The sequence below is a fragment of the Strix aluco genome, chromosome 2 (genome assembly GCF_031877795.1).
Source record: "Strix aluco isolate bStrAlu1 chromosome 2, bStrAlu1.hap1, whole genome shotgun sequence".
NCBI lineage: Eukaryota > Metazoa > Chordata > Aves > Strigiformes > Strigidae > Strix > Strix aluco.
The window spans coordinates 22,242,368-22,264,933 of NC_133932.1; the positions used below are offsets into that span (position 1 = coordinate 22,242,368).

General features: G+C 41.5%; 1 protein-coding gene and 1 long non-coding RNA gene across 5 annotated transcripts in view; one reads left to right on the top strand and one right to left on the bottom strand.

The window, feature by feature from the left end:
- Positions 1-20,564, bottom strand: part of CADM2 (cell adhesion molecule 2) — a 690,911-nt gene extending 670,347 nt beyond the window's left edge. For all 4 annotated transcript variants that reach the window (XR_012621748.1, XM_074813369.1, XM_074813378.1 and 1 more), the window contains exon 1: positions 20,034-20,564. Coding sequence is in view for 3 of the 4 variants with exons in the window: in XM_074813369.1 (XP_074669470.1) it covers positions 20,034-20,094 (61 nt within the window). In the remaining variant the exon portion in view is untranslated. The remainder of the gene's footprint in view (positions 1-20,033) is intronic.
- Positions 20,565-21,224: 660 nt separating this feature from the next.
- Positions 21,225-22,566, top strand: part of LOC141920145 (uncharacterized) — a 34,268-nt gene continuing 32,926 nt past the window's right edge. Inside the window, exon 1 of the long non-coding RNA XR_012622226.1 lies at positions 21,225-21,373. This is a non-coding gene — a long non-coding RNA (uncharacterized LOC141920145). The remainder of the gene's footprint in view (positions 21,374-22,566) is intronic.

The window sequence follows — 22,566 nt, forward strand, 5'->3', positions numbered from 1 at the left end:
CAGGCAATGCTCATTTGTTTTAAGCCTTTGTCTATGATCCAGCCAAGAAACAACAGCAAGTGTCAAAAAGATATTTACATTTGCAGTACCAAATGCATATATTATGGGTCCAATACTCCTCTTTTACAGTCTTCATTTGGGTTTTTTCCATGCTCAAACTTTATTTCCAAAGTGAATAAAGTTGTGCCTACCTCTACCCAGATAATTTCCCAAAGATTTAGAATTTCAGGAAGTTAATTGTGTTGGCATGAACAGAAATGCCACTCAGCCAAACTGAAGCTATGAAACACTGACCAGCTCTCCTACTCCTTTTTTTTTTCCCCAACACCTTTTTTTGGCTAACTGTCCTCAAATTTTCAATTATTTGCCACTGTTTGCAGTGATCAATCAGCAGAGGGTCAGATCTGCTTATCCAGTTTAGCCATACCTTCCTGTTTGTCTGCCTCCTACCTCAGTATTTCTCCTAAATCTCTCCTCAGCTGACAGAGAAGTACCATCAGAAGCACCAACATGTTTTGTGTAGTTGAGTGTTGTTAGGAAGGTGCAAGACTTGGCAATGAATAAATCTTTAGCCACATTCTAAAGCTGCTAAAGTTCTAAGCTGTGCAAGCACAGCCAGCAGCTTAATTTCATGTTAAATAATATCTCTCCTAATTTACCATTTCCTGACTAAAGAAGCAACATAGTAAAGACTTTGTTAAGGGGATCAACAGATTAAAAAACAAATAAACAAAACACCTCTCAACCCACGCACAAGCCACAACCACTCCTTACACCTAACACCATCCAGGAAGACGGGGATATTTTTGCTGCTGTGTTAAGATCAATGCCATCATTGGGTGCTTTGGCTAGGTGATCTCTGGGAAACTGCACACATATACCAAACCATTCTTCCAAAAACCAGAAGCCATCAGGCATTTTACCATAAAGCAAAAAAGAAAAACAAAGATCTCTCTTAAGAGATCAGGCACTGTCCAAGACAACTGAATCAACATTATAAGGTGCAGGAAGTATTCATGTTCAAACTCAAAATTAGAGCAGTTGAACCGAAGTTAAGGACTACAACTTTACCATTAACTGTTCTGTGACAGGGCATTGCTGGACCTCAGATGAAAGCCGCATTTCCAAGACTGCATATGAAACTCCATTGCCAAACTTCCAGCTTACATGAAAACAGAAAATATGAACCAAAAGGTTTTTTCTCCCATAAGAAGATCTTTCAAATGCTTCTAGGATGTCATTATGAATTTAAGCCAACTCCTATTTCAGCTGCTCTTACACACACACATGGCTTTCAGGTAGCTGATCCAGCATGTGTTGCTGCTGGTTTTTCGAGTATAGAAGCTTGCAGCTATGAAAATTTCCTGCTTACATTTGTTTATATTTTTAGCAAAACACGGGGGAAGAAAGTCCAAACTTAAAGCATCTTCTTTACAGAATTTTATTGTTCATGGTGGAGAGTGGTTAAAGAGGGAGACAGGAGAATAACACAAGGTTTTTTGTTTATAAGAGACTGAGCAAAAAAAAAAAAAAGACAGGGTTTATGATCCTTTTTCTCATTGCATCAAATTCTTAATAAGTATTTTTCATGCAGAAGTTAAGGAAATTTGAGAACAATTACATAGATATTACAGATAACATGATGCCATCTGGGGAAACTTGGTCCTAAATTCAAGCTTCTGAAAAAAGGAAACATGAAACAAGTTCAGAAGTTCGTTACAGAATGAATAGCAGCATTACTCGTGAATCCTGCCTCCAGGAATTCTGTCATTCTGTATCAAACTGTATCTACTCCTTTTTTATATTACTATAGTTTGCTTCTAGATTTTTCCAGTTAACGATCAGCAATGAAGCAGATGTCTGAACAGGTGTTCAGAAAGAGTATTTTTCATTTCTTAGAAAGTCCTCGTGCCTCTCTAATTCTTCGAATCCTGGTTAAGAATGTGATCTGGTAGTTCTGAGGGTCAAATCATGGTGAGTCAACATTAGAAGAGGGCATTCTTATTTTCATTTTAAAGAAGAAAAAATGCCCTTATCTCCACGGATCAGAGAAGCTGTGTTCAAACAGGATACTCATGTCAAGTTCAACTAATTATAGTTTGTTGCTAGCTGCTGAGAGTAGTACTGCCTTGGAGAAAGAAAAGGATCCAAATTTGGATTTAATCTGAAACCTCTTCCACATGACTACACTGATGTCTTCTAGCCTTGCAAATCTTACCCTTCTCCACAGATGCTTACTCCATGCACATGTGCACACTCAGGTCTGCAGATTAGCAAGATTAGTCTTTAAACTTCAGTATTAGCAAGGGGCATTGAAATTATCTGGTTTGGCAGCTCTCCTCATTTGAGTCTAAAGGAAGCCGATAATAAAAACAATACATCTGCCACTGAAAATTTAGTGGATGCACTTCAAATACATAATAAAATTCATGCAATCATATTTTATTAGATGTATTACCTTTTAACCTTGCTAGTAAATAGCCTAATCTTTTACAGGAGAATTACTGATTAACAAAGAAATCTCAAAGAAAGAATAAAAACAGTTATTAAATGAAATTCAGTGCAGAACTAGAAGCATTCCACATGACCTCCTGGTGTTGTAAATTTTAGGTTGTTTGAGAGGAGATCGCATTAACAGTTATGGTTGTTACTATTTCAAACTACCTTTTTTAGGGTTAATAATCTCAAATGCTTGCAAAACAAGTGAAAAATTTAAAAGTACTGAAAATATTTATGTTGGACACTTGTTTCCATTTGTTCATCTTAACTTAGAGTCTAAGAAATTCACAACTTTAACATATGCACTCCTGCAGCTACAAACAATCATTTAATAGAAATTAACTAAAATGGTTGCATTTAAAGAATGGCAAGCGGACATCCATCCATTTCATAGAAAGTAATTATGTCTCTTCAGTGAGGAGCATCTGTTTCATGAAAGTAGGACACAGGCTGAAATGTAGTACACCCTTTCACATCCAGCATTAACCAGCTGACCCATGATGACCTGGAACAACATAACCCTGACTCTACTCAACTAGCAGGTAACAGGTCTTCCGTAATTCAGCTGTATTGACACCAACACTTAAATAGTACATATTTTTGAAGTGACTTTTATTTACAGATATCAAAAATAAACATATTCAGGAGAAGTTTTCACTTTTTACTTCCAGACCACTTCAGTTGTTGTACTTAAATTCTCTTTAGTTTTGACCACTCTTTCTCGTCAGAAGATAACTCATTCACGGACACTTAATTTAATAACTTTGAATGCAGAGCAAATCAAATGATGAAAAATATAAAGTTTGTTAAAATATGCATATTCAATAAATGCAGTCTGCACACCATGTATTTTTACTTAGATAGCAGAAAAACTACCCAACTCTCTTCAAACTTCTATACATTAATTTCTACTGACCACGATGTGTATACTCCACTTTTGTAAGCTGCCCTACATCTCACTCAAAACTCCAAATTTCAACATGCATTTTTAGCATTCTGCTCCATCACTTTATATTATGACAAATATTATAAATAGAAACCAAGCCTAATGTCTATATCTGGTTTAGTACAGCGATAGCATGATCTGATACTGAAATACTTCACTGTAAAGAAAGGGACATGTACTAACAAAAAGTTAAATGGTTGTGTTTGCAAGAGAAAAAAAAAAGTGTACTGAAGATGAACTACACGGGGCTAATTAGCTCAGCCATAGCCCCATGATGTTTCTAGTTCCCAGACTTGTTTGAAGATCTCTTCTTTCAACCTCATAACCTAGATATGCAGTAAGCTGATGAACTTTTAACTACTCAGAAGATACACAATGTGGAGTAAGACAGGCTCAACACAAGAGTTAGTGCAGAATAAAGAACTTTGCTTTACTTCATACTTTGTCTCATGGTATTTTGCGATGAGAAAGACCCAAAAATGAAAATGTTAAAATGTATTTGCCAGCAGACCTAGCAATAAGACAAAACATTTAAAGGACCAATAGTCACCATTTAGCCAAGGTTTAGGTAGCTAAAAGCTTTATATATTATATCACTTTACTGAACCTATTTCAGTACTTGCACAGATTTTTTTTGGGGGGTGAGGCTTTTGATTTGCTGGGGTCGTTGGAAAATTTAAAAGCATGCACAAGTGCAAACTGCAAAATAGTAGTACTGATTTAACATATCCACTCTGGGATGCTGGTGCTGACAAATAAAGCATAGACAAAATGGTCCTGTTATATGTATGAGGTTTCTATACAGCAGTTACTTAAGATCTACAGTTTATGCACTTGGCAAGTTGAAAAAAAATGCCAACACTCTTGTAAGACTGAATGACTTTGCACATACTGTGACTGCATCTTTGAATTTTCAGGAACAGGTATACAACACGCATATGGACTATACCTACCATTCAAACTGCAATTGCAAAAAATTATAGACAACACACAAGTAATTCCGTTGCAGTAACAAAATCTTGATTTTATCTGAGCATTGATACCAATGCTTATGTGTTTCACAATGAAACTAAACAGACTTGCAAATAACACAGTCCCCTGCAGATGAAAAGAGACAATCATCTTTGATTCAGTTTAGATAACTGGTTTCATGGCAGAAGAGCTGGACTTCAGAATTTATTTATTTTTTTTTAAGTGTTGCCAACAAAGTTTTATACACACTTAAAATTCTTCAGGGTTGGGGGGAGGATGTGGGGTGGCTGGCAAACAAACCCAAACAACTTGTTTCCTGGATATTGGGAATATTTATATACAGTCAACTAAATAACTGTATTAGGTTCGTCAAATAACATGCAATAACTGCTCCATCTTCTTGATTATTCATTTTCAGTTTTAATATAGACAGATGTACACAAACGCAATTCTGTGTCTACCTTACAATTTCCATTTAATTCACCTATGTTTGCAATGTTATGCACAGACAGAGGTTTTAAAGAGGAAGTAATCATGACAAACACTACGAAACAACTCTCAAAAACATTTGTATCATTTTCATAATCCTGTATAGCCTTAAAAGCTCAATTTAATTAGAACTGATGAACCATGGTTAAAAAAGTTAAACTCAAAGGTTCTGAGATACCATTATCAGGGAAAAGAGGGGAAAGTACTCAGTTTACTCTAAATATGAAATATTTCCTTTAAATTATGTATTTTGAAGAAAGATTTCAGGGTTTTTTCCCCCCTTGAGTTTAACAGCAAGTTTAAATTCTCTATACACATCGGGTTTGTTTTAATCTGAACTCTGAAGTATGAGTTGTCTAAAGCTGAAGAATCAAACTGAAATCATACCCTATACTGAAGAGTTTTGTTTTAACAATGTTTGAGAGTAAACAGTTACTGCAACTGTGGCAACTGAAAAACTATGACAGCAAAGTGAAACTCTTTGCAAATATCAAAAGAAAGTATCTAACAACTCAAAAGTGGTGTGCAGCCAGAGCAAAAGCAGAGATACTATTATGAAAAATAAGGTAATTCCCTACCGTACCCTTCTCACAACCTGCATCACTTCCATAGGTACAATGGAAGGTAAGCTGTTACTGGTTGTCTTTTTTACCATCAGACATTGTTTAGTGTTACCTCCATTATTGTTACCCAAACCCAAACAAGGAAAAAAAAAAAAAAAAGTCCACAAAACTACTTTGTCTTATGTCTGAGATAAGAAAACCCTGGGTTGAAGTTCAGATGAGAGTTGGTTCCTCATGTTTTGGCCCAAGACAGATGATAATTTCATGTTTATTCAGACTTCCTCTTCTTCAACTGATTTAATATGTTGAAAATATAAAATCTTATTTTAGCACACTGACATAAGAAGAACAAAAAACCCTAAAAACCAAGACAATGAAGGAAGAAGAGATAAAAGAGCAGATTAAAAGGGAATAAAAACTGAAAACGGAATACAAAGCATAAGAGATCTTGGAAATCAAAGCATGTTGAAGAAATAAATATCATTTTCTCATAAATAAAAATGTAAAATATTTTATGGTTTCTTTACATTGTGGTATCTTCTCAGATTAGAAAAGTAACCTTATATGTGGTGTTATCTTGCACTTCATGTATAAATTATTCATTGAAATGTAAGCTAAGGGGAAAAAACACAGTGCTAATCTCAATAATTTCAAATAGAAAAGTTACCTAAAACTCAATACCTATTTCAGATCTCTCCCCATACCGATAATACTAGGGGGGGGACAAAAACAAAAAACAACCTAGAGTTATTTTAATGTACTCAGAAAGCCAATCCGAGCTTTACTGATGCTTTTGGAACCACTGTGTTTCCCAGAATCTACACAGAACAGGTAATAAAAATTCATCTTTATTTGTTACTTGCTCTGTTTTGAAATAATAATAACCCTCTCTCTTCAGATCTGAGGATTAACTAACATCCATTTTCTAGAAAAATATTTTGGAATGTTTTAGAAATCACAAGACATTTTCAGTGCAACTGGTTTAAATTAGATTCTTAAATAGCATCTGTAACTTGGAAAAATCTCTCAGTAAAACACCAGTAGCTCTAACACCTCACTCCTTCACATGTTCATATGTAGCCATTTAGAAAGGAGTGGGCCGGTGCAGAAAGACTTAGAAACGGTCCTTCATTTCAGTATTGACAGTCCAGACCCATCTAGAACACAGTATACAAACTGTCAATTTTATTTGCTTTCAATCAGAAGAATTGAATAAAAGTAACTGCTTCAAAAACATTCTCTCTCTCTTTAAGGCCTAAAGGCTTCTTTAGGAGGACACCTGCGTATATGAGGTCTTGATTCAGGGGTCCAGCACTTTCCTGAAAAAGAAGATATTACTGCAAAATGCAAAAGAAGATATTACTGCAAATTGCAGACTTCAAATATTCATGAGTTGTGCTAATCCACAAGCCAAACTGTAGGTTGTGGGAGAAAGTAGAAACTTAAGGTAGCTAGTTTAATCATTTTCAATTTATAATGTGCATTCAGAAATCTTCTTCACACTTGTACCCAATTACAGTTAGCAACACATAATCTATTAACGCACCGCTTTTAAAAGGAAGTAGTCTGCTAACCCAGGCAAATTGAGCCACTATCTCTGATATACAATTCTGGAACAAGTAAATGCTAAGCACTGAATTAACTATGGCAGTGAGTTATTATTAATATTTTTTAATGGCACATACCAAAAAACTCTGTACAAAGTCTATTAACACATACAGTATACTACTCAGACATGGCTTCTGCTTCAGTGCCAAGTATACCTGACTGTCAAGAATGAAAACGGATATTTTAAATTATTTCTTTGTGAATTAAAGTTGCTTTGGGTTTCTTTCCAGTTTCCAAAAATAAATCAAAACACCTTTTGGTACTTTTCAAACACTGGAACAACAGTAATTACAGTTGTGACATTGAAATCTTAAAAAAATCAGCATAAAGGGAATCATTGCTTTTAACCCTGGTAGATATTACTTTGTAATATTATGGGTATTATTTCTATATTTTACAAATTCTCTAATCTGAGTCAAGTAAAAGCCTTTTATGCTTACTCATGGACAATCAAAAAGTACAAACCAAACTTTCTGCTTTGGATTCCTCTCTATATTGCAGTGCTTTAGAAGGAATAGGGAAGAGAAACTGCAAGAAAAAGTTTTGCACTCCCCCATTTGTGACTATTAACAGATTATTTTTTGAGTAAGTAATTACCTACTTAAGGCAAACACATTCATAAGTCTGGCCTAGCTAGAGCACATTTTCATCACTTTTTCAGTACAGAAGTACATTTTTCCTAATTTCTTTATCTTCCATCTGTTCTTTCAACATTCCTGTTCAAGCAGTGGTCAAGGACAGGCATCCTCTACCAAAGTGCTACATAGTGAAGATGGATTCTAATTAGACATTTATTATTCTGCTGCAACATTGAACACAACAAATCTATCTAGATCCCAGGCAGTTCATTATAGTCTAGCTTCACTATTTCCTATTACAGCAATAATGGCATTGAGACAAGACAGTGATTAAAACTATTTTCTGCGAATGGAAAAAAATTAATAAACTGCTTTTCTTGCTTAATTACTTGTGATTTATATATTGCTACTACAGAGTTACAACAAATTTCTTCCAGATATTATTGATGATCTCATTGTGCTGTTAGCAAATTAGTCCCAAAATGTTTAAGAAACCAACAATGGAAAAGGATTCAAAGGTTCATGCATCTAATCATGCTAAACTGATCTGACCAAATAATCCTGAATGTACAGCCAAGTAAAGAGTAAAAAGATTATTAGAATTCACTTTGAAGTCACTGAAGCTGAAAATAAGAGGAAGTATATCACCATGCTGAATAAAACTAGACATTTGTTGGATGCAAAAGTTCTACATAAAATAGAAAGTGTGGTATTGTGCAGTTATTAACTCTCAAAGTAGCATTCTCAGTGAAATCAGAAACAATAACTTCCTCGAAGATTTAAGAGAGTTTAATGCATTCTTGAAAAAGTAGTAGCCTGGTGTTCTCAGTCCATACTTAAGAATTCAGCTGAGCTACAAAGATGAAAGAACAGCACCACCTAGTTCTCTATTTAAAAGTTTTCAAATATTATCATCCATTGATTTATTTTCGTAATCTATATTCACATATGCATGTGTGCTCTGCAATGAAATCTGTCACATTTCCACAGGAAACAATACTAACTAGTTTGTCAGGAGTTAAAGCATCTGATGCAGATACTTTACAATTGTACCCTGTGAATCAAAAAAAAGCTTACATATGCAAGAATGCTAGAGAGTTGTAATAATACAAATATTGTTCTGAAGCACATAAACACTGAATGGATTGCTCACCTATCCCTAGTATTACTTATGGGACCATTTCTCTAATTTAACCAAAAAACTGTATTTGTATTGGTTCCCCCATACAGTAATCTGACACTTCAGAGTATGTGCATATGTCCCAGATGCAAAAAATACATTAATGATACAGACATCACAAAAGCCTCAGCAACACGTTTAAAAAACTAATTAAGCTCATGCACGTTGTTTCCTATTTACTTTTCTACTCCATATAGTAGAAACCTTCTATTAATGGGGTAGATGTTTTCATTGTTAGTGGGACTGAAAGTTTTCATGTCAAGAATTTCCCTGCTAGAGAATAATAGATGTGTATCTGAACAATCCAGAAGTTTACCATGATACAACAGCAGCAGCTAAGAAGCTACTTACTCCTACCATGCAGACATCTTCACCAAGTTTTACCAGTGTAGCTGCCTGAATTTCAATTTGATAAGCATATAGCTAACACATGCAGAATAGTTAGTCTATTCTTCTAGACATGGTAGATTTAAGGTCTCGCTCACATCAGCAGGACATAATATTAGTGGAACTTTATTTCTGAAGACATCTTCTGTTTTGACATCAGTATTCATCAGTCAACTCTGATTTCTTATACTAATATACATTGCACTAGATATTTTCTGTAAGGCTCTTAATTGAAGTGAAGCACAAGTGACATTGATATGGTGACTATTTCGGATAGTACTGCATTTTACATTGTGATGGCATGTCTTGTAACATTATAAAGAAAATGGGAGTTAACTGCACCTACAAAGTGTTTTAGCTGCATTTGAACAAAATGTTCAAATCAAGTTATTGATTTATCTAACTTAGACCAAGGAAAATGAAATGCAACTACACTGAAATGATCTCATGTAGCACATTTGCATCCATCTGCTGAAGTTCATTTAAATTCCTGTTTTTCATATGGTAGCTTTTAAAGTATTTTCAGCTCTCAAATTTGACCCTTCCTACTATGCTGTAGTGATGCAAAAAAAGATCGGGCTCTTAACAGACAAAAGAGACTAGAGCCTTATGACTACCTCACTAAAAAGCTTCTGTAACTGGTACCCCTGGCAGAAGTCAGGCTCCAGTGCCAGGGACCAACTGATTCACCCTGGCTCCCCTCCTCACTTCTGTTAGTGCACATTTGAGGAAGGTAGAGAGAAGTAGGGGAAAGAAAAGAAAGCAGTAATAATTTAAAAAAAAAAAAATAAATCTAAGCCTCCTATCATACCCCTCCCAGGTATTTTCTCCTCCAAGATAGAGAGATGTCCTCTCATAGCTTCCACAGAATGCACTTGCCTTAAAACCTTCACTTGTTGCATTTCATTTCCTGCAGAAATGAAGAGGTGGAGACTCATAGCAGGAGAAAGACGAAAATGTACACTGTATTCTGTGAGCCTGAAGTCTTAGTGTTTTGTTCCAGCCTAATCCCTTCATATACGTCTTAAGTCTTTCACACCATCTGGAGGGGATGTTTTATTCCTGGAGAAAACAAGTTGACCCATTCCCTGTTCCTCATCTGTCTACCTACTTATGTATATCATCCATGAAGGCCACTTAGGTGTTGGCATGGCATAGCTCACTTGTTGCTGAGTTGATACATTAATGTAAACAGATTATACAGAATCCAAATGTGATGCCTTTATCCTCACATTCTTAAGAAGGGAAATCCCTTCATTTATAAAGAGTAGGGCTATTGCTGTTTCCCCACTTCAAGTCTTGGAGCAGCAAACAGAAGAAACAGTTTGGTTTTCTTGACAGGTATCCCAGGCAGACAAGGCCTGCAGGGAGATTACTCCCACTTTTATCTGTGACCAGCTAGTCACTTATTTTGACTTTTTTTTCTGAAGGTATTTCTGGAAGAAGTTTCAATGCCAAGAGTTTTTAATGACAAATTAAAAGAAAAAAGGCTATGATATTAACAATTCATTAAGGAGCAAATTTTTATTTGTTCACTTTAAATGATATAAGCTACCAGATTCTGTTTTCCTGTTGGGACTTACAGCATATTTCAGTTTGCAATAGGCATAATTTAATTAACTTTAAATGCATCTGCACTTCCAAATCCTTCAATACAGATGTCACAGTAAATTAAGAATACACCCCTTATAGAACATGTTCAACTCCCTTCTTTATCCAGATTTCTTGTTATTCCATTTCGCATCAGATTAGGAAAAAAAAAAAAAATGTGGGTTTGTAGAAAAGCAAGTGATACTTTTGTTCTAACAGACAAAAGCAAATCTGTACAAAATCAGATATAATTCTCCTCAAAATCCAAAGATAGTTTGGGAAATTCTGCAATCATGTTATTTTAAATTACACACGCACACCCCCCAAGTATTGCTTATACAAAATATACAAAAACCCAGTCACTTAAAAAAAAATCTTATAGTCCAAGCTATTTTTAAATGACATTAATCTTGTGTGTTAAACATATGTGAACATCCCATAAATAAGTCTGTAAGACATTGAGGTTTTTATCTACCATAAATAAAAAACAAATGGCCCATATATTTCTAGTACATGCCTTCCCCACCACGTCCAAAATTCACCGTTTAGAAGACAGCAAAGCAGCAATGATTTATAATTTGCAAAACAAAGATGACTTAGGAAGCAGAAAACATTTTCATTTTAGTCTGATCCAATTTTAAAATTCAAACTTATTTTGTGGGGAAAATACTGAAATTGTAAGCTTTGAACCATTCTTTAAGGAGTGAATGAGACTTATTCACTCTAAGAATGGCATACATTTTGCATTTTACATACCAAAAAGCACCATTACCAGCAGTTTGTAACCCACAAACATTAGGTTTAGTGAGGAGACATGTGCCAAATACTTGACAAAAAAATTCCAAATAGGGTGAGTGTTCTGAAGAAGCTAGGCAAAGAGTCAAGGTGCTAGCCCATACCTAACTTACACACTACTTGTGTTCAAATACATATACATCATCTCGATTGTGTTTATATAAGCAGTAGTCAAGATATATCCTAGGACTGTAACATGTTAGATTCAGGACTCCAGCCTTTAGAGGAAGCCTTTAGATGAAGTTAATTCAATGCTAATTTGTTTTTACATGAAAAGATGAGACACACTCTCTTTTAATACGCGATGTCCCAGTAATTGTCAGACTTAATATTTAAGTCCTGAAAAGCTCTGTTAGGTGTTACTAATTTTGCTACAATTGGGTTTAATTTAAAATTGAAAGGATTCCCTTTTGACTGTACAGATATCATTTTTCATTAACCAAAATGACCCTTAAACAAGATGGTACTTATAGCTTCCTCCATAGTAGTCCAAATCTCACCTATTTTTCATAGTATTACAAGGCCAGACTATACAAGCCTAAAGACATTATTAGAGATCTGCAAGTGAAATGGAAAAGTTAAAAAACGGTAAAGTTAAGAGGAAACTGCAATGTCATGCTTCCTCTAATGAACAAGATATTTCACATGTCACTTAAACTCATGAAAAATTGCAATGTTAGTTTAAGGTTTCTCCAAACATAACAGAAAATAAGTTCTCTCATTTCCACTACCATTATTTTAGATGTTAACAAATTCATGTAAAGAATACTGCAATATATGATACCATTTTATGACTTGTCACTGATTTGAGATACTCTGTTAATCCTTGATTACTAATCAATTTAGTGAGTAATAGCTCTGGTCACTGCATTTATTTTCTGATTTGCAAATAGGTGTGGTTTGACATTTCTATGTATTTGAAGATATAAAAAATTTCTTTCAGTTGATGACCTTGAGTGTGAACAAGGGTTTTCAGACATCAAAAAAAGTTTTACTTTTTTTCTGTATAAACTGTGCAAACCACTGGAGACTTCTTCACCGTTCTTCAATTTCCATCCATCAATGTATCACAATGAAGCACCAACAAGCATGTCAAGATTTAAACTTCACATATAAAAAAACATGTTAACACTCAGGGAAGAAGGAAAAAAAGCCTTTGAAAGGGATAAATATAAAATGAGCTTGACACTAGAACATATTTTGTACAATCTTTTAATTAACAGTAATTGCTTCTGCTTCAACTACTACAGCTTTTCCCCTCGTTAGGGACTAACCAGAACAGCCTTCCTGCCTTATAGCATAGCAGGAATAAAAGCAGGTCAAGTTACACTGTTAATCCAGCAGATGTAGGTCAGTTTGGGATAAATATTGGAACAAATGGAAAATACCAGAGTGCCTACTACATCTGCTGCTGTGAAGTAATTTGGCCTTATTCTCTTCAGAGCCGTCAGTCAGTTGCAGTTGTGAAGTTTCCAGTGCTGAACTTTGAAAAGTCAGGGTTTCAAGCACAGCTGTGCTGGCCTGTTCAGCTTCTGCCAGAAGTTGCAATAATGCAATGCATTATATATTGATAACATCCAGAAGGTGTAACTGTATTTTCATATGTGGCCAAAAATTACTTTGAATGTAACAGCATGCTCAGGTTACTTTAGCTAAGTTTTGGCAATTGAATTACTATTAGAATCATTGTTAGATTAATATTGTGGTATATAATAAGTTTAAAATATAATCAGAATATTTTTACCTCTAACATAAAAGTCTCTCTTGCACTATCCTTCCCATCCAACAAAGAAAAAGACAGGTAGTCAGCAAACTGTTTACAGAAATATGAGGACAGAGGTAACATCAAAGCTATGCAGACAACCACTGTACTGCATCTATGATGATATACACTGCTTTACAAATAACCGAAACCTTGCCAACTCCATTCACGGAACAAAGAATAAGCTACAGAGGAGTTCAGTAATGTATTTCTATGTGAACAAAACTTACACAGAGAAGAGCTTTAGGGATTCAAATTGAGAAACACAGACTATACACTAATAGTTTTTCTGAAACTGAAGAACAGATGCCTATGGACAGTTCATATTCTTTAACCACTATGTATGAAAAAAGGAGAATCCTAAATTATTAAAAAACGGAAAAAAGTTAAATTTATGAATTTATAGTAATGTAAAACTATACTAAAAGTGATTTGCTGCTACTTAAAATGTGAAAGCTATAAAAGCATTCACACTCTCCAAGAGCAATTTGCTTAAACTAGAGAGCAGTAAATACAACTCAACTCATGGTTGGGAAGAAACGATCTTTCCTTCAAAAATCCTAAAGCTGTCAGACAGCAAACACACTCCTGTAAGAGGCTTACATAGATCCCAAGATCTCTGTTTTGCAAATAAAAGGATGGAAAAGTATGCAAGTATGATTTTATTTTTCACATTTACAGATGATAGGGAAAGGAGATAGGATGACAGGTAGGCAGACATTGTTAAAGGATGAAACAGGGAGTCTTCCAGCCCATCTACAACAAAAATATCTACCTACATTCTTCAATAAATCCTTTCTGCCTGTTCCAAGTTCTCCATGTTAGAAAGTCCAACATGCAAAACATCAGTATTAAAAGAGAGCACCGGAAGATGCAATCCACAGCCTCCAGCATTAGCACTCTGTTTTGTCATTGAAATAAGTGTTCTCTGCTTCTTCCTCTCGCTCCTTAAAATGCGATTACGATAGTGTCCCATGTATTGATATTTAAAGCCCCCATTCTGAGCTTACTGTGCATTAACATAGGAGACATTGTAAATGTTTGGACTGTTTACTTTTCATTTATAAATCGAAGGGAAAAGATCCTGAAATAGGATCATAGAAAAAACAAAACAAAACCAAAAAAAACACACACAAACAAAACCCCACAACATTAAGAACCCTTGCAAAGACACCCACATTCATTTTTGAAAATATTCAATTGTTTTCAAAATGTTTTCATTATGTAGAAAGGTAAGTTGTTCAAAGGCAGATTCCTGAGAGAAATCATGATTTTACAAGTTACTCCTTGCTACTGGAATTTGATATTTGCCCTTCTCCCTTTCAATCACACCTCAAAAACTCCTTGGGAAGAATAGATATGCTCATGAAGATCATACTTAATATCAATGCAATCCCAGAGGAGACATGTATTAAACTATGTCTAATAGTTTTAGCATTCTACATTTGTTTTGGAATGGGTATTTTTAAAAGCATGTCAGTGGCATTCTCTTTAGAGAAGATCCTCCATTGTTTTGAGAGTGTCTAACAGAATTAGCCTGCCGTTAGATTCATGTTTTAAAACAGAACTGATGTATTCATTCTCTCTCTCAGAGAAGGCATTAAGAGGACAATGACAGCATCTTCTATTTCTACTTTTTAAATATTAGATGAAAAGGGAATCATCTTTCAAACAGTCAACCACACTCTGATTATACTGCTATTCTCTTGGCAACTACCCGATGTCCATGTCGTTACCACACATACAGTTGTTACCAGTTACTTAATCACCATTTGTGATGCATAAGTAAAAAAAACCCTCAAAATCCAATCTTGACTTTACTTAGCAATATTAAAAGATTAATTCTTTGGTGGAAAGACTAAGGGTAATCACATTCAACACGTTTTGTCAATAATAGGATCAGGCCAGAACTATGAGAACTAAGGCTTCTGTAATAAAAAACTATGGCTAAAGACATTTATAGCACATTATATTGCAACTGACAATTAAGTAAATTTAAAAGCAGAGGGAGATTCACTGTTTTCCATTCCTGAAATAAAAAAAAAAATTAAAAAAAGAAGTAACAAGAAAGTAAATAAGAAAAATGTATTTGTTTCAGCAGAGGTGCTTCTCTTGATGAACATTTCTATGGAGTTAGATCTTCAGTGAGAAACTTCAAAACTGTTTCCTGTTGAACTGATGATAGAAACTTGATAAATATTTTGAGTGTAAGTGATAAATATTATGAGAGAGAGTGATCCCTATTCAAGTATTCCTCAGGGAACTGTTGTGAGGTCATCAATGGGAATCTGGATTTTTTAGTTACTTCATGTTCTAAAACTGAACATGAACTGCTGTATGATGAGTATCAATTAAAATACATTAAGAAATCAAGCAAAAGAATTCATAAAATATGAACTAACCTGAGAACTAAGCAGCTAATAAGCCTACCAAGCCTTGGTTATATTGATGGAAGTCATAAAAAGACGGCCACCATGAAGTGGAGTGATACATTTTACGTTTCAACTTGTGTGTAAAATATTCCAAATAAAGATTGTATCAAAACTATTCTGCTACAGTCTTCCATTCTGTAATTGTCTACACCCTCACAGAACTTGCAGAACTACAACAACATGCTTCTGACTTGCTGTACACTGTAGTGTAACAACACTTAGCTGTCAGGACAATCCCTATGCATACAGCACCGGGTTGCCAAGAGCCTGCTAACAGAAATCCTACTGAAAATTCAAAACATAATCTAGATACACAAGATATTGAATATCATATAACAACTTCATCTTAAATCAGCTTACATGATCTGAGAAGTAGCCGTTTGCATATTTGCTCCTTTTATTTTTTTTTTAATTCTGCTTGTAATAGATCTGGACTTATGGAAAAAAAAAAAAAAAAAAGAGTCCCACCCTTAAGCAATTATCTGTCTTCACCGATTTGCTGCATCAGTGATCATAGTTGCAGACAAATTAAAGTGTCCCTACATTATTTTCATCAGGAGACAGGTTGCAAGCATTTGAAGTGTCTGAAGAAACCACGTTGAGAAGATTTGCCTGGTGTTGGCAGAGAACCGAAAGTAGATCATTTGCTACCACATACAGCACTACCCGGGTCTTCTCCAAAGCAGAGCACATTAAGGCATTAGATGCCATTTGCATTATCACACAGCAGGGGGCTACAGCAGCTACAATGCTGGGATAATCTTAACCCGTATCGGTATAGTTTGAATCCAACAAAACTATTTTTAATATTACAGTTTCTCACGTGATACCTCTTTGCAATAAAGAGCTTACTTCTTAGGTTGCATAAAAAGAGCTCAGACTATGTCCTTGAGTTATTCTAAATACTTGCTGTCCTCCGACTGTTAAATTTTGTCTAAGGAAGGCTAAAACCATGAAACAAAAAAAACAATCAGAATGAAACAAAAATGTAAGGCTGACTGTAAACATGTGTAACAGTTTAACCCCTTGGGACACTGCTTAAGTGCTCCAGAATCATTACAGTGCACAAGCTAAGAACAACAGCAGCCAGAGATCCTACTATTTTCACAGCAAACGCTGGAGAGGGCAGAGCAGACTATTATCATATCCGAACTCAGCTGACAAACCGCTTCTCAGCTCAACATGTTATTACTCCCTCTTCCACCTCCATCGCTCCCCTTTCACAGCAAGCAGTTGACACTGGGCTCTTTTACTTCTTGTTTGCCTCCTTTCCGAAGGGACTGCTTGCTGTTAATGCTATTCCACGCACAAGCTGAGAAGCATTATTCTATGTCCTCTTCCCTCAGCTGATGCTCCATCAATACTCAGGACAGATTCCTCAAGCAAATCTCCCCACAGATCATGCCAGAAAGGCACACTTCCATACAGGACACACGTCAGCTTGACTCTGCCACCTTGTCTTTAAACTTAATTAGCTTCAGTTTCACTAACAGGAACAATCCGTAGTTACAATCCAGAAGTGTTTTGAGTCCTCAGAATAAAGATCTTATTCACATACAAAGCTGACAAAAAACCTGCGTATCCCATGGCCCACAGAGAGAGAAATCGAGGGAAGCTAACAAATCCATTGAGCCGCTTCACAACACGGTTTGGGGAAGCAAAGCAAGCCAAAAGGGAAAACTACTTTTAAATGCAGGTATAAAGCTGCCAACAAGAAATATGTCTAATATGGTAACTGTGCCTGCTAGCTGTGTCAAAATAAGTGGCATAAACTGAGAAAACAATGTTAATGAAGCAGCACTAAAAGGTGGACCAAAAGAATTTGATATTCTGTTAGATATAGTTACTATTCAGGACAGTCTTCTAGAAAATATTTACTCATCATCTTCTCCATTCTCCTTTACCTTAGGAGAAAAGGATAGTGGAAATTATTTCTTCTCACTGCTGTCCGAGGGTTACACGTTCTTTATATCCTCCCCCCTTTCTGTTTTTTAAATAGTGCCCAGCAAAAGTGCCTCCTGAAACAGCACTCTGCTGAAGCACAGTATACAGGGTGCCTAAGGATTTTTGATTGAAGTTCTAATCAGTAACTGCAAAAATAATTGTGTGAGAAACTGGAAAGAGGGAGATGTTTTATATACATGGAGAGCAAGCTGGGCAGCATGTTAAGCATCGCTTTTCCCCATCTGCAAGGACAGGCCCAATCTGGGTTTTTTTCACACACAGTCACAGTCAGATTTGTATTACACCCCTTTCCTTGCAACATGTTTTTTACCTGATGCAGTTCACAGAATTACATTTTGCCTGGAACACTCCCTAAACTGCTGTGAAAGACATCGCTGTTTTTAATCACTGGTTTACTCTCAAAACTGCGAAGCACTGAATGCAGCTGATTGCATCTTAGGAAAGATCAAATCCTCCTCCTTCAGCAGCAGCCCCCATTTTATTGGTGTCAGAAAGTCAGTCCAGACGCTTCCCCCCCACCCCCCACCCCCTCCTTTGCAGGGCAATGAATTGACAATTCACAGGGAAATGTAAAAGGCAGAGAGGAACCAACCCCCAGGTGCAGCCCGCCACACATGCCCCAATAAATAATCTTGTATAGCACCAACACAGCAGCTCCTTGTGCAGTGACGTACCGGGCAACTCATAAACATTGGTAAAGAATACAAATAATCTGCCGGACGAAACTGTCCCTTGCAGTTGCCAGGCGCACCGCCCCCCCCCCCCCCCCCTTCCCTTCACTCTCGCCTCCACGGCCGGTAACTTCCCCGGGCGGTGGGGGGGGGGGGGCACTCGGCGGCTTCTGGCCGGGGGGGACCGGGGGGTGCGAGGCTCGTGCGAGGCTCCGCTCCCGCGACGGGCTGCCAGCCGCTGCTCCCCCCGGAGATCGCCCGACCCATGACGCAGCCGAGGGAAACGCGAAATATATTAAACTTGACGCGAAATGGCACGACGAAGGCGAGAGGATAAAAAAAAAAAATAATTCTTACAAGGTCACTTAGTTTAATCGTCTCTTCGCTTCTCCCTCCCACACCGACATGCCCCGTACGCCGAGCGAGGGAAGGGAAGGGAGGCAGGAGGGGAGATTCGCCCCGCCGCCCCCGGCCGCTCAGCAGCGGCGGCCGCCTGACCCCGCTCCGCCCGCCGGGCCGCCGCCTGCCCCGACCCGCGCCGCCGGCCCTCACCTCCCGCCCGCCCCGCGCGGGCCCCACAGGGCGGCGGGGGAAGGGGGGGCCGGGGGTACCGCGCCGCCATCCCGCCGCTGAGGGGGCAAACTCCGGGCGGCAGCGCAGCGCCGCGGGCCCGGCTGGCGGCCCGCCTGCTCCCCCCCCCGCCCGCCACCACCGGGCGGGAGAGGTCGGGGGGGGCGGGAGATCTCCCGCGGGCAGACGCGGCGGCCACCGGCACCCTCGGAGCGTGCCGCGGGTTTCCCCGCCGCGGCGGCCGCTACGTTCGACTTGGACGGATAACGATGGGGGGGGGGGGGAGGTGGCGGTGCGGCGGTGGGGAGGAGGGAGAGGGGAATGCATCCAGCCTGGAAACTAGCTGCAGGATGAGCCGCCTGGAGCAGGGTGGCGAAGGGATCCGCTGCTGAACCCCGGCTCATCCGATTACCCCACCTATAGATTCTATACCTCACCTACAGACACGCATTGTCGGCGGCGGCGCGACCGAGGCACGGACCCCCCCGCCCGTGGCTCCCCCCCGCGCCGGTCTCCCCGCCGGGGAGGCACGGCTGGAGCCCGCACGTTTCCCCGGGATGTTGTTGCAGCGCACACGCCGCTGCTGCGGCTGCACTCGCACTTTCGGGGGCACGTTTGCGGCGGGCGAGCGGGGAGGGGACGGGGAGTTGAAGGGGTGGCTGCAGGGGGTGGCGAGCGACTGGCGGTGGCTGGGGAGGGAGAAGCGCGGAGGGCGAACGAGGGCGGGAAGAGGCTGCCGGGGAAGGGCAGGAAGGGTTAACGGCCGTGCGGCGCTTTAGCGCTGGATAGCGCTACCCGAGCGGGAGGCTGGGGGCGCCCGGCGAGGAGAGGGCGGCGGGGAGCGGGGGGAGCCACTGGAGGGGCGAGAGAGGGAGGGAGCGGGTCAGGAGCGGGGCGGCGGGGAGGAAGGGCGGGGGTGGGCAGCGGGGCCTGGGGTGCCCCGGGCCGCGGCGGTGCCCCCCGGGGTCCCTCCCTCCCTCGCTCCCCCCCTCCCCGCGCGGGGCAGGGGTGGGGAGGAGGCGGTACCTTGTACGAGGATCCCGCAGAGGCTGTAGAAGCGCAGGAGTGCGCCGGGCTGCAGCCGCATCCTGGGGGCTCCCCTCGGGCTGGGTGGGCGCCAGGCACGCAGGTCCGCAGCCTCCCGCCGCTCCGCTCTCCGGGCGCTTCCTTCCCCCCGCAGGAGCCGCCGCCGCCGCCGCCTCCGCCGCAGTGTCTCCCTCGCTGTATCCAGTGGGGTGAGGAGGAGGAGGAGGAGGAGGAGGAGGACCAGGGTCGCGGGGGTGGATTGGGGAGGGAGGAGGAGGACGAGGAGGGGGGAGCGGCTCTCTCCGCTGGCTCCGGCGCTGCTGGGCAGGTTCAGGTTCCCCCCGCGGAGCGGTGTCGGGTGCCCCCGCTGGCTCCCCTTGCCCCTGTCCGGTGTGTCCGCCCGTCCGTCCGCTCGCCTCTCCGTCCCGTCCCGTCCCGTCCCGTCCCGTCCCGCTGGCGGGCGGGGGAGCTACGCTGGCGCCGCGGCGGGCGGGGAGGCGGCGGCGGCTCCGCTCCGCTCCGCTCCCAGCCGCTTCCCGGCTCGAGACACAAGGGCAATCTCCGCTTGCGAGGCTCCCCTGGCCTGGCCCCGCCCCCGCCACTCGCCCCGCCCCTTTCTGCCGGTATCCCCGCCCCTTTCCCCGCCCCCGCGCCACACCCCGGCCCCCCCTGTGCCGCGGGCACGCCCCTGCCACCGCCTTGGCCGCGCCTCCGCCGGCACGGCACGCCCCTTGGCTCCCGCACCGCCCCCTCAGGTGGGTGTGTGACTGGCAGCGGGAATGTCCAATGGAAAGCCCCGGGCTTCGGCCGGACTGCCAATGAGGCGGTGACGGAGGAGGTGCGAGACGCCAGGTTACAAAACTAACGGGCGTTTCTCGGAGTCCTCAGCCGCCAGCGAGGTGCCAGACCCTACCTCCTGCGCCGCTGAGTGGCAGCCGGCTCGGGCCAATCGCGAGGAGACCCGGCTCCGCGGCGGCTCTCCAGCCAATGGGCGGGGAGCGATGGGGCGGGGCGGGCGGCGGGGCGCTGTCCACACCCGGTCCTGAAGCGGCGGCGCGCGCGGCGAGGCGCGGGGGTGCCCGGCAGCGGCCGCCGCCGCCGCCGCTTGAGGAGGGGAGGGGCCGCCCCGGGGCAGAGCGCGGCGGGAAGGGGGCGGGGCGGGGCGGGCGTGAGACGCCTCCCGGCGCACCCCCCGCCCTGGCGGCACGGGAAGGAGCGGGGCCCGGAGCCCACAGGCAGGCGCGGGGGCGAGGCGCACCGGCGGCGGGGCCGTGGGGCCGGGACCGCAGCGCGAATCCAGCGGCCCCGCCGGCTGCCCCGGAGGTGCGAGGAACTGGCAGGTGAGGGGAGGGGGGTGCTGCGGCCGCCCCGCCCGCGCCGGCGGGCCGCCCGCCCCTCTGGGCGTGCAGGCCTGCGGCCGCCAGCTCCTCCGCGGCGCCGACGGGGAAAAACGGGGGTAAGCACCCGCGAGCCGCGGCCGGAGCCGGGGGCTGCGGGAAGCACCCAGGCGGTTGGCTGCCGTCCTTGCAGGGGAGGCGTAAAGTCCCTTCTCCGCTCTCTGCTTTTCCTCCCGTCTCCCTGAAAGCGGCAGATGAAAGAAGGATTGTCTGAGTCTCCCGAGTATCCTCAGAATTAAACACGTATAGGTACCTTCACCAGAGCAGCAGTAAGACCGGCTCCTTCTGTGAGGTACCCAGGCAATAGCAATAAAGAAGTTTCTGGACTTTTCGCAGTGTTGTCTGGACTCTGAATGTAGTAAAATAAGTTTTGTATTTGAAGGCTTTCTTTGGGAGGGTTTGTAGCATTCAGCTAGGAGTCCTAAATGGCTTATGGTCTAAAAGATAAGACCCTGCATGTGAGAAATCCAGGATGGCAGGCTGCTTCTTCAGGTCTGCGTGTTTGGTGTTTAGCACAGTATCATTCACCTTTTCGCAAAACCTCCTAGCAAAATCAGAAAACCTTATTTTTAAGTTGCTGGATCTGCCTGTAAATGTCTATGGAGGGAACTGAGTTGCGGTATCTCAGAGAAAGCAGGATTCCCCTGCACCCAAATGCTTATAATGATCAGGTATTTCTCCACTTCTGGTTCCATCCTTTTTCTATCAAGATTTGCTCTCCAACAGGATGCAGTATGTTTCGCACAGTACCCCTCTGAATTTCCACCTTGATGTTCCATTCTTTAACACCAAAGGGCTTTTATTGAGATAAACAAGTGATGAAATAGTCTTACCTATAGGAGAGGGAGGCTGTTCAAAAGCTCATTTCTCTGAAGAGTGTGTGGTCTCAGATCATTAAGGAAGTGCTGACAGTTGTCAACTTCACCTTAAAGAGCTTGCAGGAGAGTGGGATCGAGGAAGTTATGTATTCTCTAGTCGTATGTTCCACTTTGTTCGTTAGTGAGTGATGATTATGCCTAGCAACAGTTCAGACTGCATGAGGATTTACACTGAGTTCCCCCTATCTCCAAAAGATGTCCACGCACAGTACAGAATCAAATTACAGAATGACATTTTAAAGTTCTGTGTGATTTTGT